This window comes from Dermacentor andersoni, chromosome 10 (assembly GCF_023375885.2).
Source record: "Dermacentor andersoni chromosome 10, qqDerAnde1_hic_scaffold, whole genome shotgun sequence".
NCBI lineage: Eukaryota > Metazoa > Arthropoda > Arachnida > Ixodida > Ixodidae > Dermacentor > Dermacentor andersoni.
The window spans coordinates 138,734,016-138,753,411 of NC_092823.1; the positions used below are offsets into that span (position 1 = coordinate 138,734,016).

At 45.9% G+C, this 19,396-nt stretch overlaps 1 protein-coding gene across 1 annotated transcript in view; it reads left to right on the top strand.

The window, feature by feature from the left end:
* LOC129388135 (uncharacterized) overlaps positions 1-18,147 on the top strand; it is a 434,948-nt gene extending 416,801 nt beyond the window's left edge. The window contains exon 8 of the mRNA XM_072284749.1: positions 16,863-18,147. Within this exon, the coding sequence (XP_072140850.1) occupies positions 16,863-17,017 (155 nt within the window). The 3' untranslated portion in view covers positions 17,018-18,147. The remainder of the gene's footprint in view (positions 1-16,862) is intronic.
* The last annotated feature ends 1,249 nt before the right edge of the window (positions 18,148-19,396 follow it).

Below are 19,396 nucleotides of genomic sequence, written 5' to 3' on the forward strand. Positions count from 1 at the left end.
TTCTGTTTGTCAAGCATGCTGTCCAAAACGCTATCAACGGCCGAAAGAAAAATGTTGCTTAAGATAGGGGCTACGCAGGACCCTATACAGATGCCCTTCTTCTGAACATTAACCCTATCATCAATCTGAACAAGCGTGGAACTAAGATAAAACTTCAGAAGCCTAATGAAATTTTCAACTGACATGCCCACAGAATTCTGAAACGAAATGGTGCCTTTCTTTTCAATACATGCCTGGACAGCTGAAAACAGTTCCTTGTGTGGGATAGAATAGAAAAGATCTTTAACATCGACCGAGAAAAAACCACCTACGGTACCGCAGGACTGTAAAAATCCTACCACATCATAGGAGTTCCTTGTTTCGAAAGGATCTTCTATGTTAAGAGAACTCAAATGCTTTAACAGAAACTGGCTAACATGGCGTTGCCAAGATTCCCTTTCGCTCACGATACACCGGAGCGGAACTTCTTCTTTGTGGGTCTTAGCGGTAAAAAACATGCCCAAAGTCTTATTTTTGCACTTACTTATCGCATTTGCTATTTTTCCTAGTTCCAGTTCCTTGCAGAGGGACACAGCCTGAGATTTCACCCTAGCCGGCTTGAGGCTTGACGCGGCAAAATTCTTTTCCACAGCTCGGCAGGCCTTCTCCTTGTAAATTCCTTGCGGGATCACAACGAAGCCTCCTTCCTTGTCAGCCTGTAAAAGCAGTAGGCCATTGTCCTTGAAGAATGTGACAACACTGTTAATCCCAGCTCGGTTCGGAATTGTGGAGGCAAGTGCGGCTCTTTTTTGACTATTTGCGCATAACATGTCACATCAATTATCCTGAGTGGGTTGCCGAGAAGAAATTCCGGGAACACAGGAAGCTTGCGGCTCAAACGGTGGAATTCTGGTGGCGACATATGCTAAACAACACACCCAAGCCGCCAGACAAGAAGAAGGCCAGTGGTGCCGTAAAAATCCTGGGACAAGTACAAGTCACGGAGGATGTAAAAAACGTGCTGGCGAAGGGACCGAAGTTCAGCCTCGATCCTGAAACTGCAGCGCACGAGCTACTTTCTTTGAATAGGCGTGTTGCCGAGAAGGCGTCACCTGAAGACCAGGAAAGGTGCCTACTGGAAGGAGTGGACGCTCTCTCATGAACAGTTACGAAGAAATCTTCAAGCAACCGAGCTGGGATTAACAGTGTTGTCACATTCTTCAAGGACAATGGCCTACTGCTTTTACAGGCTGACAAGGAAGGAGGCTTCGTTGTGGTCCCGCAAGGAATTTACAAGGAGAAGGCCTGCCGAGCTGTGGAAAAGAATTTTGCCGCGTCAAGCCTCAAGCCGGCTAGGGTGAAATCTCAGGCTGTGTCCCTCTGCAAGGAACTGGAACTAGGAAAAATAGCAAATGCGATAAGTAAGTGCAAAAATAAGACTTTGGGCATGTTTTTTACCGCTAAGACCCACAAAGAAGAAGTTCCGCTCCGGTGTATCGTGAGCGAAAGGGAATCTTGGCAACGCCATGTTAGCCAGTTTCTGTTAAAGCATTTGAGTTCTCTTAACATAGAAGATCCTTTCGAAACAAGGAACTCCTATGATGTGGTAGGATTTTTACAGTCCTGCGGTACCGTAGGTGGTTTTTTCTCGGTCGATGTTAAAGATATTTTCTATTCTATCCCACACAAGGAACTGTTTTCAGCTGTCCAGGCATGTATTGAAAAGAAAGGCACCATTTCGTTTCAGAATTCTGTGGGCATGTCAGTTGAAAATTTCGTTAGGCTTCTGAAGTTTTATCTTAGTTCCACGCTTGTTCAGTTTGATGATAGGGTTTATGTTCAGAAGAAGGGCATCTGTATAGGGTCCTGCGTAGCCCCTATCTTAAGCAACATTTTTCTTTCGGCCGTTGATAGCGTTTTGGACAGCATGCTTGACAAACAGAAGGTTTTGAAAGTATTTAGATACGTAGATGATTTCCTAATTGTGTTAAGCAGACAGGATCTACTAGGCCACCAAGAAACTGTCAAAGAGATGCTAGATGTTTTTATGAAATATAGCCATGGTTTAGAATACACCTTTGAACTACCAAAGAACAATAAGTTACAGTTTTTAGACCTCGAGCTCAGCCTGGGAGCTGAAGTGCACTGGAAGTACCAACCCCGAGCGCAAAAAGAGCTCTTGTCTTATGAGTCAGCCCACTCTAAGATCGTAAAAAGAGCGCTAGCCACAGGGGCATTGGAATCGGCTACCAGGAAGTCATGTAAGCATGCCATACGGAGCAGCTTCCATCAGCAGATTGAAAGGTTAAAGGAGGCGGGGTTTCCACAGAGAGTTCTAAGTTCTGTAGTAGAGAGCCTGCTCCAGAAGATAAAAGGGAAAGCAAGAAAAAACACGCAAGAACAAACCAAGAGACTTAGACCTGTAGTTATACCGTACTCCCACCGCGTAGCCCACAACCTGAAAAAGGTCGCGAGTAAATTCAAAGTCCCGGTTGTTTTCTCAGCCCCTTCAAAACTTGCTACATTGTGCGCCCGCGTTAACAACCAAAAAACAGAACGCGCGACCTGCGGAACCCAGCATACCAATCCACTTGTCAGTTGCAAGGAAGGGGTAGTATATCAAATTCCGCTCTCATGCAAAAAGGTTTACATAGGACAAACGGGGCGGTGTTTAAATGAAAGGCTGAAGGAACACGAAAGGTCACAGGAAAAAGGAACTGGTTCCAATATGGCCATCCACTGCAAAGAGTGCGGGTGCAAGCCTCGCCTAAGAGAGACCATCATTCTGGACAGAAGTCGAGACAGCGTGGCCCGCGAGCTGAAGGAAGCCTTCCACATTAAAAGGAAAGGCCTTGAATGCGTAAGCGAACCATCGAAAATTCTCTATAGAAGTGAGATGTCATTTTTAGAAGCCCATAGTTAAATCTGAGCATGTTGCTGCGCCGCACGCGCCTGGTGAATATTCCTAATCTTATAGTTTTTATGGGGTACTCCCTTACGGCGGTGTTTGTGTTTCACTAGAATAGCAGCTTGGGCTTGTTGGTTTTCCATCCTGCTAGTAACAGCGCAAAATGTATACAAGGGACGAGACAAGAAGACACCACCAAACCACACCAAACGTTGTTGAAAGTCAGCGCTTGTGGTGTCTTCTTGTCTCGTCCCTTGTCTACATTTTGCGCTGTTACTAGCAGGGTGTTTGTGTATCGCGTAAGCATTATCATATATAGTCATTTGGCCCTGTACACCACGTGTCATCTTCACGAACGTCACCTTCACAATCGTTCTATCGCCTTTTACCTAGTTACCATGTGATGTGTTGACAATGCGCATGTCGCGCCGCCAAATTTGCGTATACATATTGTGTGTTTCCGTCATTAAAGCATCAGTTGTCAGTAAGCGCTCGTCCGTGTCTCTTCTTCTTGTGTCGTCTGTTTGGCGCTATAGTACTTCAGTCAAGGTACTAGCAGTTGTTTCAGACAACAATGCTATAAACCGAAAAGCCATGACAATTTTTGCTAGCCCCCCTAAAGCCAGTATTGTTTACCCACATCCAGCCGATTCCTCTCGTCCACTGTTCTTTATTTTGGACCCTGTACACTTTCTTAAGTCGATCAGGAACAACTGGCTAAACCAGAGAAATAGTGGAAAGTGCATGTATTACCCTGATCCGTGCAGCAATGACCCAAAGCCACCTATTCTTACTGCATCATTTAAATCTTTGTCTGATTTACATGACGCTGAGCAGAATAACCTTTTAAAGCTGGCACCAACACTTTGACTAAAAGCACTAAATCCTTCAACTATAGAGCGTCAGAACGTTAAGCTGGCTCTCAGAATATTTAACGAATCGACAGTTGCTGCATTGCAATGCTCCACAGTGCAACATGCCAAAGGAACGGCAGATTTCATTAACACCATTTTGACATGGTGGCGAATAGCAAATGTAAAGACACCGAGAAAGGGCCAACGCTTACGTGATGAAATGCAGTATCCGATTGTGTGAACAACATGTCCACAGCTGGAATTTTCGAGAAAAATAACAGAGTGGCTAGACTACTGGCCTAGCCTCAAGCACGATGCCGGCCACCTGACGAAAGAAACGCAGTTGGCTTTTGGCCACACGAGCCACGCTCTTCATGAGATCTCTCTATACTGCCAGGAAGAGCTAGGATTTCAGTATATGCTCCGTGGCAAATTTCAAACAGATTGCCTTGAAGACAGGTTTGGGAAGTACCGCCAGCTATCTGGCGCCCAATACCACATCTCGATCAGGCAGATCTATGAATCTGAGAACAAGCTTAGGCTTCAAAAAGTACTGGACTTGCCTGACCTGGACGTTATTGCACAGCCAATCCCTACCATAAGTGTTGATTCACTTCGTGGAGAGTTCACCATAGCAGTGACCGATGCTGATGTCGCTAAAAAATCGTAAATGATTCCCGCTGTTACATATGTTGCTGGGTATTGTGCACATGTGACAATGAAAAAGCTCATGTGCTTGTCCTGCAAAGAAAACCTTATACTGGAGAATACCAGTTTGGACAACGAAGACACACTGCTCATTGCAGGTATGACACGAGGAGGACTGAAGTTTCCGTGTGCTGGTTGTAGTGAATGCTGTGCTTTGTACAGAAATAGTTCTTGATAAATTGAGGATTGAGGAGTTGGCGTCAAAATTTCTTGCTCTTCCAAATCAGAAAGAGGCCCTTGTAGCTCTTGTGTCAACCGTTCTGCATGATTCTGAAGGCCTTGATGACCTTGGTGCCTGCAATTCTGGCCACTCGCCAGAAAACGTCATGCACCATATTTTGAGTGCAGCTGGCAACACGCTGTTGAATAATTTGTGCAAAACCAAAAATGACAAAACTGTTTTAAATAGGAAGCGTAAATTGCAAACTCTAAAGAGCTGAAAATTGATGTTCGTTTGGTTTACTGGCAACTGTTTTTCAGTAGTGATAGTTTCTTGCACATGTAATTACATGGTTATGATAGCTCTGTATTAAGCCATTTTATATTTTGTTCACGCTCTTTTTATACTAAGCCACTGCTGCATTTAGCACCGCATTGGGTGAGAACTTGTGTTCCAAAATGTATCGCTTTTGTATGATGGACATGTATATGTAAATATCTATGCTTGTTGCTGTTTGACACACTGTGGTGGTCAACAAATTGTACATTTTTATTCTGTGCTTGAGGTATATATCTCACCATGTCACACAACTTGTTGACGGCTGCCTTGTGTGTATGTGTGAAGCACTGAAATAAACTCTTCATTCCCTGTATTCATTGCATATCTTTTTGAAGTCTTTCAGGTTTGTTTTGAGATATCTGTGCAGCATGAAGTACTTATAGATCAACACATGAGGGAAGCTAACAGTCACCACAGCCGAGGAAAGTGTAGGCGGTAAAGAAGTGGTGGTAAACAACAGGACGTGAATATGTTAATCATTTTGTGGCTGCAAGGTAAATGACTAGTTATAATAAAAAAGAAACGACATGCAGTAGGTTGGATCTGAGGCCACGACCTCTGAATGGATTTGTTATGACTTAGTTACTGTGAGGCTAACAAATGGGCTTTTTGCTTCCAAAGCTGAGCTTAAAAAATAATTTCAGGGAGGAAAAGAACAAGCACGAATGCTAAGTTCGCCGTGCAGTAAATGACAAAGGCATGCGGTTTCTCATGCCTGAATTAGCCTAAAAACCATGTGACGTACTCTCGAGGGGTACATCTGTTAATAGGGACATTTTAAATAACAGTAAGGCGGCACAAAACACGCGGTATCTTTGAAAACAGGTCCTCTGATGGCAGGCGAGAGAAACCGTGTCGGCCGATCCCTTGTGCGTGACGTCACGGACGCGTGCGGAGGCCGTGAGCTAATCTAGGTGGTGTTGCCCCAGCTCGCGGCATCGATGGTGGAGGCGAAGCCTTGCGCTACCGAGAGAGGGCGCTCGCTGGTGTGACGTCATGCTAGGAGGATAAATGGGGCTACAGCTCGGCTCCTCGCAGTGGTCGGCGCGCTGCCTTGCGCTATGTCGGATGATGTATAGCCATAAGTTTAACAAAGGGCAACCATGTCCACACCATCAGCCGAACCAAGGCGCAGCCAAGGGTATTGCTTTCGCAATCTTCCAGGCTTAACCAAGTTAAGCCTTCAGCCAATTTTTTTCGGTGTACCGGATACCCCAACAGCAAATTCAATGCAGTCAGAGGAGAAAGCCCTAGATTTGATAAATAACACTTTAAAACTCAGTTTAACTTGCGACCACATAGTGCGTGCACATATTATTGGTCGCTACACTCAACAAAAATCGCGGCTGATAATAGTTAAGTTTTCCACTTATAAAACCAAAGAACAAGCTGTGTATAAGCGTTATCGTCTAAAAGGAAGCAGCCTGACTGTGAGCGAAGACTTCTGTGAGGCAACGCGAAATATAAGAAATAAGTAAACGGAATATGGCAAAGGACTTAATGCACCCTACAGGCTTCATTACAAAAAAATATTCGCGGGAGAAAAATGTTACGGCGACAACCTAGACACGGCCGCTCGATGCAAAGCAAGGTGCGGCCAGCTACGTCGCGCCGCGGGCAATAGGCGGGCTCGTCTCGGCCGAGTTTAAAGTTGCGACCGCTTTTCTTGGTGAGGGCGCCACTGCTCGGGGATACTTTCGCGACTTTGCGCCGGGGCTAAGCGGGCGTTGGTTCACGCGTCAGAACGTGTTTGCCTCGTGCGATATGCATTCATCTCGTGCTTTTTCGCGTGCGTGTGTGTGAGCAAGTTTGCCTGTGCTTGCTGTGCTTTGTTAAGGCTCTTCGGTGAGCGTGTGTGCCGTAGCCAGCCTCGTTCATGGGGCGCGATGCCGCGCAACTGTTGTGCGCCACTCTGCGACACAAATGCCAAAAAGGACCCGACTGTGAAATATCACGAGTTCCCCTGCGACTTAGAGCGTCGAGAAGCGTGGCTGAAAAATATCTCTCGCCAAGGAGTGTCGGGCCACTCTACAGGCTGATAGCAAATATGGACAATGGAGGCTTGACATACCTTAAAATGGAAGTTGTTAAGCTTTGCCAACTGACTTGCATCTTTGTTCAGCAGGTCATGAAGAGAGATTAGATTCGAAAAAGCAGCAATCTGTGCCACCTGTTGATATCAGCATTACTTCCACATTTCACACTGTATCGGCAGTTAATATGTGCGAGAAAGGACCATGCTCACACTGAGAAGCTTTGCAAAATATTCTTGAGGAAGTTGCTGCGGCCTCTCTTAGCCAACTGGGCTGGTAATGTTAATTCAGCAGTGGAGCGACTTTTGAGGTTGTCGCATAAACCTATCTCAAGGAAGGTTCTTTGTTTGTGAATACCAGTGAATATATTCTTCCTTGCTTATGACAATGCAATAAAAGTATCAAGCTGGTGGCTGAAGCATATTTTGCACTTTTCTTGGCTGCAGCTGCACTTGTAAACTTCCGACAACTTCACCTGTGTTGAATTGTTTGTTTCTATTAATGACTTAAACGTGGACACTCGGCATGTAGCCAGATTTTTTTTTAACGGGGTCTGAGGTGATTTTGATGCCAAGCAGGATGGGGATGGGGGAGGCGTTAAAAGGGGCGCACTCCTTAGATAAGCTCCAGCATCACTTAATATGCATCGTCTTGGTGAGAAACATCTACTGATGATTATTTGCAATGATAAGCGTTTTTATTTCATCTACGTTAGTTTGCATTACTTGGGAAACTCGGTACAAGTTCTCCCTATGTAAACTTTTTACTTTGCGTACGTGTTCACGAGAAGTGACTAAAAGTACTGATAGATTGCTCCAAGCAGAACCTCTCGATGGAAGTGCGTTACCCGGTCATGCATCGCACGGGCAACCGTCACTGATAGCGTTCAGGCGTATTATATATAGTATAGATTTTCGCCCCTGTGACAATCTGTTGGCGTTTGTGGCATAATCAGCACTTCTAACGACGACTTAAATATTATATCTGCAATTTCCAAATATGAAACGCATTATTTACGCCTCGATTGGAGCGGAGGTCGCGCGTGCCGACGCAGCTGTGAAGGCACCAGTGCCGTCCGCAGCAGCCGCATCAGCGGCCGTCCCCGACTAGTGGCGCCGCAGCGGGCGCGCGGAGAACTAGGCCCGAGACGCCGTTCAGGCGCCACGCAGCGGGCCACACCCTGTGCTTTTGCATCGAGCGGCCGTGACCTAGATAACCATGTTGTCTACGAAATAACGCCACGAAACAGAAATACCGACTCTCGAATTCTTCCCTTTGGTCGTGTCTTGCAGAACTCGCGATAGCGAAACGCGAGGGAAGATGCTGTCACTTCCTCGAAACATGTCATCTCCGTTGTATTCACTAATATACGCAGTATATTTAATAAAAGGGACGAATTCTGTTCTCTGGTTGATGACACCGACCCTGACATAATAGCGATAACTTAAACTTGGTTGACTGACAAAATAACAAACGAGGAATTGTTTCACTGCCGAAAAAAAAATTACGTCGTGTATCAGAATGACCGTACTGACAGCATTGGGGGCGGTGTGTCGCTTGCTGTTAGTAAATACAATTGAGTGCTTTAATACACCGGTAGTCAATGATATTGAATCTGTCTGGTGTTGTTTAACCAGTAATTTAAAAAAAAATTATCTCAGGCGTCTGCTACATGCCTCCCTCGAATAGTTCGTTTTTTGATCACCTGCATGACTGTCTAAATCAATTAACAGTAAGATTCCCCGGAGCTAAAATTATTCTTATGGGGACATTAACTTTCCTAACATAAATCGGTCGAATACATGTCCTTTCTCTAACTCATCATCCAGTGAGGCTAATCAGTTTATCGCTATTTGTTATGCCTTCACTTTAGTACAAACGGTCGTTATTCCAACACGGGTAGCAGGCACTACGTCATGACAATTATATCCCCGTTAACGCACTTACGTAACATTAGTGACCACGATACATTACATTTTACAATCGCAATATCACTTCAACAGAAAGTAAACGATTTTAGCGAATAAAAGATTATGAAAAGGCTAACATCCCTGCAATAAACAACAAACTTGCTTCCTTTCTTGACACGTTTCTACGCTGCCATCCCGATCATTCTGTCGAGACCAATTGGCGCCTCTTTAAAGAAAAAGTATCTGATCTAATAAATTGTTATATTCCAGTCCGACGTATAGATTCAAATAGTGACGCAGCATGGTATAACAGACACCTTAACAGACTAAGTAAAAAAAAAAGCCTATTTTGTATCGCTAAACGGTCACTGAATACTGAACACTTGTTCTCATACAAATCCGCTACCGCGCCGTACTTTTCTAACTTAAGGTCTGCGAAGTTTTCCTACTACAACGTTACCCTTCCCAAGGTACTGAAAACTAACAGTAAGACATTCTGGAGCTCTATGAAAGGAGATAGCACTAGAAAGATCACTCTAAGTTCACTAACTGGGAAAGCAATCACTTACCACGCATGCGCTGATGTGCTAAATGACGCGTTCGTACAGGACTTTTTGCCGTCTTCGCGTGTTACTCCTCCTCCCGAAATACGACCTAAAAGATACCCCCACATGGATCTCATAGCATTTAATAGTAACGGTATTAAATCGATTATAACTAAATTACATTTGAAATTGTCATGTGCTGTTGATGGAATTAACATTAAATTTTCACACAGTACTAGTGAGTATTGCTGAATAATTTTAGAATTACTTTTTTCTCAGTCGCTTCACAACGGCACCTTGCCTTTACATTGGAAAATGGCTAAGATCATTCCAATTCATAAATCTGGTGATACGCATAACCCTTCTAATTATAGGCCCATTAGTTTGACTTCAGTGCCCTGTAAGATAATGGAGCATGTAATTTATGCTCAGGTAATCAATCATCTTGAATCCAACAACTTCTTTACATCTAGCCAATATGGTTTTCGTAAAACATTCACCTGTGATACCCAGCTTCTTTGCTTTACTAGCGACCTGCATTCCAACGTAGACGCAGGATTTTTTACGGACTTTATTTTTCTTGACAAAGCATTCGACAAAGTACACCACACATTACTGCTATCTAAACGCAGCGCGCTAAACATTGATACTAATGTACTTAATTGGCTAAAAAGCATTTCTAACACACCGAATGCAATTTGTAAGCGCTGATGAAGTTAATTCAATTCTAACACCCGTCAAATCTGACTTTCCACAAAGGTCTGTACTTGGGCTGCTGTTATTTCTGATCTACGTTAACGACCTACCTGATAACATTTCGTCTAAAATTTGTCTTTTTGCAAATGACTACGTAATATATCATAAAATTACTAACAACACTAATATTTCATCTCTTCAGGACGATTTAAACACACTGCATAACTGGACTATAAAATGGTACATGCAACTTAACGTCAAGAAATGTAAATCGATGAGAATATCCCGCACTAATTAAGCTTCTCCTGCCTATTTACTTGATGACATTTCTTTAGAGAGCGTAAGAAACTACAAATATCTCGGCGTCCAAATCACCTATAACTTATCCTGGAAGTACCATATCGAATTTATGCACACCTAAGCAAAATTATACCCTTTTGCCACACAACAGTAGTCGTCATCTGTCTTGTCCGCATTTTCTTTTTTTAACGCGGCGAGCCCGGTACTTTCCAGTAACGAACGGCATGCGCGTTATCAGCATGACATAGCATTCCCGACAGGAAAGTAGCGGGCGCGGCGTTTTCAAGAAAAGAAACGCAAGCAAGGCAGATGACGATTATTGTTGTGTGGCAGAGATACACCCCAAAGGGTGTAACTTTTCCTAAGAGTGTAACGAGCAAAGCTAATCGCACGCTTGGATACCTTTGCACAAACTTTTTGCTCGCACCATTATTGCTCAAACACAGTTGGAACTTGCATCATCAGTATGGGACCCACATCATGCCATCCCAATCAACTGCCTTGAAAGTGTCCAGAATTGCTCCGCTTGGTTTATACCAGCTAGTTACCATCGTACGGCAAGTGTAACACAAATGAAGACTACACTTAACCTACCTTCGCTGTTAACCCGCAGGAAACAGTCACGCCTATGCTGATTTCATAAGATTTACTACCAGAACGCAGCGCTTCGGCCGGTATGGATTGATCCAACACCATTCATCTCATCACGTAGAGACCATACGCGTAAGGTACATGTGCCTCGCTCTAACACACTAACATATTCGTAACCATTTTTACCCAAAACATGCGACGAATGGAACGGTCCGCCAGCATCTATTGTTAGTATAAGTAATCTTGTTCAATTTAGAAATGCTCTACTTAACTACATCTAAATCATGAAACTTGCGTTCAAGATATCACGTGACTTTTTATTGTATAAATACTATACTTGCAACTTAACTATATATGTATCCACCTATCATTCCTAACTCGTGTATTGAAAAGTGTATCATGAGATTTCTGTGGTAAACTACCTCTATATTATTTTGTTTATTATGATGTGTAATTAGTCAGCTAGCATAATTTTTCATTGTTACTTATACTGTGCCTTTTCTGTATATCATTTTTTTACTTCTTTATGTAGCCTCTCCCCTCTATAATGTATACTTACTCTGGGGGTACTGTAAATAAATAAATAAATAAATAAATAAATAAATAAATTCCACTAACTCTTTAGTCTTGTCTGTGCAATTATTTCCGGTCCCCAAATACGCAACGCCCAGCCAAGTTTTTTTCCACTCATTGTACCTGATAACCAAAGATACTCTTGACATTTTGAATTTACTCTTTTTCATTTGGCTCCCTGATGGATGAGTATTCCCACTCCCCCTCCCTTTCTCTCCGACTTAGTTCTGTTGCACCCTTCCTAAACATAAATCTCAATTAATGGCGGTTCTTCTGAGTCTCTCTAAGGTGCATTTCCGTAACCGCATACATACTGCATATATATCGCATACATACCGCATACGTACCGCATACATACTGTAACTGCATACTGCATCTCAGCGCCGGAGGTGAGCGCCATGTGGCAAGAAATCCAGCAGCACGCGCGGCGCGCATACTCAGCAGTGATTGGTGGGCCTATTTGGCAAGAGAACAGTCAGGCAGCAGCATGGTCAAGAAACCTGGTGGCCTTTCGGAATTGCAGAGGGGATGAGGGAAGGCTTCAAGCGCTTAAGAAATTTGTGCATGAGCTTACCATCAAACAACACAACACTATATGTAAGAGACGTCATGTTCTGCTGACTGACGCCAGCATTGATACCTGAAGCATTGTATAAGGATGAGAAATGAGCAGCAAAACATTCCGCAACTACTTGGACTTCTATTCCGCTAGAGTCGAGCTGGCGAAAATACTGTACATGTTTACCAAAGCGCTTGTGAATATGCTTGCGAATCCCGCCAGCCGGTTGGAGTCACTTTTTTTCGAAGAATACTGTGGTTTGTGGTACCGTTTATGGAGGCGTTTGCAGAGAGTCCGAAAAAATCTGATTTTTTTTCTCTTCAGTCATTATATGCACACGAGTTCGGGATTTGAGGTGCGCGGCATCTTTATACTTTAGAGCAGTGCTAAGTCCTGATGTTAACCAGTGGGGATAGTTATAGCGTTTCGATCTGTACTGGGCAATGTGCTTGCGCATACTGCTCAAAACAAGCTCCGTAAATTGATCTACTTGGTCATCAACATTTTTTTGTCTGCTGTGACCACTGAGCAATCCGTAGCGGACAAGAGGAGAAAGAATAAAGATTTATTGATGAAAAATGAGGGGAGGGGAGGTGAAGGGAGCGGTGCAGGTTGAATCCTTATTTCAAGACTTCATTCGCCATCGCGACCCGCACAACTTCATCCAGGAGACAATCCAGTAGGGGACAAGAAATCATATCAACCAACATAATCACCACGCTTGAAAGCAAAGTGAGAGAATTATTTTTTGCCACTGGAGGAGCTCTGTCTCAGGGCTTAAACAGGAGAAGTTGTCTTTACTGACTGGTGAAACTCATCGGTACGTACAAGGGAAATGTCAGAACTAGAGATATCTATGATTTGAGCAATCGAGAGGCAAAGGTACAAGACGTTGCCACAGGAATTGGCGATAAAGTTACGCTGCTGAAGGAAACAGAAGGACAGAAAGACGAACAAGAGGCTGCATTTTTTCTTTATGTAATGATTGTGATAAGAATATCTAAGCGTGCTCCAATCAACTGCTGATGTATTAAAATCATCAACAAGGATTACCTGTGCTTGCTATGCAAAAATATAACACTTTCAATAGAAGTGATGACCTTATCAAGTAATACAGGGGAAATATTCGGTGGCACATAGAAAGATTCATCTAAAAAATTTTCACGGCGCCCTAGGTTGACTTCTACCCAAATCGGGCCTTGTACAGTTTCTATGTCGCTGCGCCGAACAGATTTCAGTGAACTGTCAACAGCAATCAGTACTTCCCCAGCTTTTTGTTTAGATCTACTGAAGCCCCTGTCACTGCGGAAGACGTTGTATGGTGCGAAAATGTCGGAAGATGAAATTTCACTACAGAGCCAAAATTCCACAATAACAAAAATAAAAAAATGAGGAGACGAAGTGACATTTTTGAAGAACTCGCCTACTTCGCTGCGAAATCCGAAAGAGTATTGGTAAAAAGGTGTCCAAATGACACACCATTTTGGTATTTAGGAGTAATCTTGTAAGCAGGAAGCCCGTCATCGTGTAGTCCCCCACGAAGCAGCTTGCTTGTACAGGCTTCCCATTGGCCACAGTGACGAGTCGTTCAGGCATTTAAGGGCTTCATCATCGACGGTTTCATCGGCCCAGACGTGGAATGTGGCATAAGAATTATGCTTCGTCTTGAGGCGTTTGCAGGCAATAGGTGGTCCTCCAAAGTTCGAGAGGTGCCCATCAGTAGGCGAGGTTTCAGTGGAGAGCCTGGACACAAAAATGACTTTCGGTCGCGGGGCGTCTTTTCCATCATCATCCTACTTTATGTCCATGCAGGACGGAGACCTCTCTCCGCGATCTCCAATTACCCCTGTCCTGCGCCAACATACTCCAACTAGCGCCCGCGAATTTGCTAATTTCATCACCTCACCTAGTCTTCTGTCTTCCTTCACTGCGCTTCCCTTCTCTTGGCACCCATTCTGAAACCCTAATGATCCCCCGGTTATCTGACCTGTGCATTACATGACCTGCCCAGCACCATTTCTTTCTCTTAATGCCAATTACAATATCGGCTATTCCCGTTTGCTCTCTGGTCCACACCGCTCTCTTCCTGTCTCCTTAACGTTACGCCTAAGATTCTTTGTTCTATCGCCCTTTGCGCGATCCTTAACTTGTTCTCGAGCTTTTTTGTCGGTCTCCAAGTTTCTGCCCCATATGTCAGCACCGGTAGAATGCATTGATTGTACACCTTTCTTTTTAAAGATAATGATAAGGTTCCAGTCAGAACCTGACAATGTCTGCGGTATGCGCTTCAATCCACTTTTATTTGTCTATAAATTCCCTTCTCGTGATTAGGGTCCCCTGTGAGTGATTGACCTACGTAAACGTACTCCTTTACGAACTCTAGAGGCTGACTGGTGGTCCTGAACTCTAAGCCCCTCTCGTAAATCTTAAATGCCTAAATACTCCCTTGATCTGTGCGTGATAGACGGGTTTTGCTGATCGCAACAGGTAGCCCAATATAGAATTATTTCTCTTATTTCTAACATCGTGGCTCCGGAATCTCCCGTACGCATGCGTCCATGAACGCGGCTAAGTACACGTGTCATTTTTCGACGAACTTGAACACCACTTAAAACGTGTGTAAAACGCGAAAGCAGGTTCCATCTCTTACCGGAAAATCACGAGTCGCGTATGCACGGCGATACATCTATCAGCTCACTGTAACGTCCGCCTGCTCCTGGGATCGTAGAAGTCCTTTCAAAATCAATCATTAACGAGTCGGAAATGCTACACCCTGTCTCGTGCCCCGCTGAAGGCCGAGTCATCGGGTGTGAGAATTGTGCACTGGCATATACATATACTGATATATATACGGAAACTATCGCTCACGGGAAAATGCTGAGGGTGGCGGAACGGGCCGCCACAGTAATGTGGTTCTGAGCCGCGCGTAAAACAGGCGACCTTAAAAGCGGCCTTTCTATGGGCTTGGACAGCGCTTATACGATATCTCCTTTAAGCTACAGCAAACGCGTCTGCGATCACTCAGACATACTTTGTACATTTCGCGCGGCGAAGCAACTGACGTCTCTGTCACCACCGCACTCGCAAAACAGCAGTTGCGAATACACGCTCGAGATCTACGGGGGCACAAAGGAAACACGTGAAAACGAATGTATGTGCAAATGCACACAAAATACGACTGTGTTTGACGTGATGATAAACTGTATTTGTACGTTACAACTGCTGTCGCTACGTTCTTTTTCTTTATTCTTTGTTAATACTCTAAGAGCCTTTTCATCAAAGGCCGGCAGGCCGATGTTCACTCCGTGTTGCCTTGGATCGCTGGTCGACGGCGGCAGCCCTCGGCGAAGCAGTCCGAACAGTCCCAGCATGCGTTGTCTTGGAGGGTTGGACCGGCAGTGCCGCAGGAGAAGTATGCGGAGACGGCTTGCCCGCATGTGCCAAGCCCATCACGCAGGGAACGCACCTCGACCCGCAGCGCACCTATAGCCTCGGTTTGCTGTGCGGATGCCAGCGAGTTTCCCCTGAGCCGACACTCGTCACTATGCAGCCGCGCCACTTCATCGGTGCAGAAGCATATTCCCTGGAGTGCCGGAAGGGGAAGGCGACGGATGGCAGCCATGTCACCGACCACCTCAAACACGGTCCCAACAAGAGGAACGCCCTGTGAAGGCGGTCACCGGTGGGGAAGAAGCACCGTGCGCGTTGGTTTCTTTAAGCCTGACCGCTGGAATGTTGACATTCTGGTACAGGTTACTCATGAAGGCACTCTTACCGGATTTGAGAAGCTCGAAGTCCTCTTCGGATCATGCAATAGGCTCCGTACAGTCGAGTTTGTGACTACTCTGGCGCCATCTGCCGCAGAGAAGCGATAGCTCTGGGAAGGTGGCTGTGCGGCTCGACCGGCTTGACGCGTATTACTTCACGCGCACTGTACTTCGTGATGGCCACGGCTAACGCCGTTTTGCTTCGTTAATAAGCTCTCCCCCTTTTTTTTCGGATACGTCTTCCGACAGCCCAATGGCATGCGCTTCATAGGCAAGTGTCGGAGCTACGGAGGTGAGAAAAAGAACAAGTTGAACCGGCCATACTTCTGCGTAAGAGAATCACAGCCACGAAGGCCAGCCTGGGATAAATTTGTACATGTTTCCTTGCACGCCTTACAAATTAGAACGACGAAAGAAATTGATCGCAGCTGTGAGGGGGAGTAAGGTAAGTCAGCTTCTGTCATCATATTTGTGAGAAGGGTTTGTTCTGTAAATCGGGTTACACGTGCGCGTTTCGCAATGCGATGCCAGCGGTCATGGCCGGGTCAGCTACTCAACATTTGAAATGCATATGTCACGACTGTGCTGATTAGACTACTGCTTAGTGTAGGCTTAGGATTTGGTAAGACCATGATAACACTGTGTGATGAGCAATATTTTATGCCCAGGAGGCTTATTTTATGCTGGCGAGCTCTAATTCATAGATGATGCTCGTTTCGGCTGCTGGCGTCAGAGGCGCAGTTTCAGATGGTGCGATCTTTCTTGCGACTTTACATTTACGAAATTCAAAAGCAAAGCTCATATGCAAGCAAACGCATTCGCAATCGAAACCAGACCTTATGAAAAGGGCATAATGAACGTAGATCATTGTACGTCATTAAAAACGAACATTCACGTCATATAAATTCAGATATCGTGGTTAATAAATCTCATTTTTCAGCTGCAGATGGTTCCGAATGGGTGCCAAACAAGTCAACCAGGATATGCTCTAATCATTTCGTCAATGGGGAAAATACACAATCAAAGGACATCCTGACAAGCCCACACTTTTTCCGGACGCTTACAAAGTGCGCCAAGCTGACGAGAATAATCTAACGAATAAAAAGACCTGATAGATAAGGGCTCGTTTGTCTCACTTAATTAATGTGCACAGCGACTAGTAGTTGCACCGATTACGTCGGCAAGTGGGTCCCGGTTCTGTGTTCAGCAGTGAGCCCCGACAGACCGCTTACAACAGCTTCAAAACCGCAAAAGCTTTCGTTTGGCGCCATGCCAGACGACGACGAAGAACAGAACGCTAGTGCACCGTGGTGTCACACAGTGACTTTTAGTCAAGATCGCGCCCGACCGGATGAAATTTCTCAATTTCGATCAAGCATGGTCACTGCTACATGGTCCAGCAATTGGAATCGTGTTAGTCTAGCTAACTCGGCATGACGGCGCAGACGACAGCCTACGATCTCGATGGTGAAGCTCGAACGCTATGCGCGGATTGTCGTCGACTGAACATATATCGACAAAATCGCGATCCAAAGTGACCGTGCAGTTGTATCCGGTTCAGATATAGCTGTATGGCGATCTGTAGTAACAATGTGATGTGGCATCAAATGATAGGCCGCGGCTTACAACGCGCTGGAGTGAAATGAGGCATGCATGGCCAACAGCGTGGCTTCGATTAGAAGAACCTATTAGAAGAAATTAGAAATAGATTAGAAATAGAAATAGATAGAACTATTAGAAATAGATAGAACCTATTAGAAGCGCTACGTTTTCAGGGTTCCAGTTTAGTGACCTCGATGTTAGGGCCACATTGCGCTTTACTCACATGCAGTATGACTGTGTACGGTTGTTTTCCCTGCTGCGAACGGCACTTCACGTGAACGTCCAGGCCGGCCACTTTTTTTGCGGAGAGAACATGTGAAGCAGCGTACAGCTTGTCTCAGCTGGATAACGCAGCAGCTTGAAAGTACTGTGTTGTTCCTTTAATATGCCTACACCAGCATAAAGTATTTGCGACATCATCGAGGACCACGCTTGCACCTGCATGTACACAAAAATGGCGAATCACGGATATACGTGCGGGTTTCAGAGACATGCTCACGAAGTTAAAATTTCGTGGTCTTCCCACCTTCCCAGTGTCGCGCCGCTCGCCACAGGCGGCGCTGAGGAGCGCGGCACCATAAAACCCCTTAAGGCTTAAGGCACTAGCGGGAGACTTCCCGCAGCGGCACAGCGTCAACGTAGACGCTGCCTCGCAGCTCCTCGGAATGGCGCTCACACTGCGCACGTTTTCTCACTGCGGTTGTCTTGGAATGTAGAGAGAGGAGGCGTTGAGGGAGGACCCTAACGAGCAGAGAGAGAAGGGGATAGTCACGTGACACCAGAGAAGACTGGAAAGCGCGCTCTTTTCCCGCGTCGTCGTCTTGATAGTCTGCTAGCTCTCCTCCCGTCGCCCTTTTTGTCACGAGGATGGCTGGTTCGAACGATGAGCTGTTGGCTACGGTAAACGTACTTATACTTGCTTGTTCGCTGCTTCTGCACCGTCGCCTCAAGTTGCATGTTCATGCTGGCAAAGCAACCGCCGAGTGTCCCGCTGCACGCGGGCAGCCTCCGCTTCCGCCGACGGGGTCACTGAACTGGGACCGACGTCACGATTCACGGTCCGCCCCCATTGGCTGTTCTCGTCAGCGGCGCGGGAAAAATAGCTACCGGAAGGCGCGTTCACAGTGGCGGGAAAACGCGCAACGCAGAACGTTTTCCGCGCGCCGCTTCTCGCACAAACCGGTTTTTCTCCCGCAGGCAGGCTGCTGTGCCGTCCCGCAGAGCGATGGGTCCGGTACCTATTTTTCCCGCGCCGCTGACGAGAACAGCCAATGGGGGCCGACCGTGAACCGTGACGTCGGTCCCAGTTCAGTGACCCCGGCGGCGGAGGCTGCCCGCGTGCAGCGGGACACTCGGCGGTTGCTTTGCCAGCATGAACATGCAACTTGAGGCGACGGTGCAGAAGCAGCGAACAAGCAAGTATAAGTACGTTTACCGTAGCCAACAGCTCATCGTTCGAACCAGCCATCCTCGTGACAAAAAGGGCGACGGGAGGAGAGCTAGCAGACTATCAAGACGACGACGCGGGAAAAGAGCGCGCTTTCCAGTCTTCTCTGGTGTCACGTGACTATCCCCTTCTCTCTCTGCTCGTTAGGGTCCTCCCTCAACGCCTCCTCTCTCTACATTCCAAGACAACCGCAGTGAGAAAACGCGCGCAGTGTGAGCGTCATTCGGAGGAGCTGCGAGGCAGCGGCGACGTTGACGCTGTGCCGCTGCGGGAAGTCTCCCGCTAGTGTGAGCGCGCCTGGACCCATCGCTCTGCGGGACGGCACAGCAGCCTGTCTGCGGGAGAAAAACGGGTTTGTGCGGGAAGCGGCGCTCGGAAAACGTTCTGCGTTGCGCGTTTTCCCGCCACTGTAAACACACCAATAT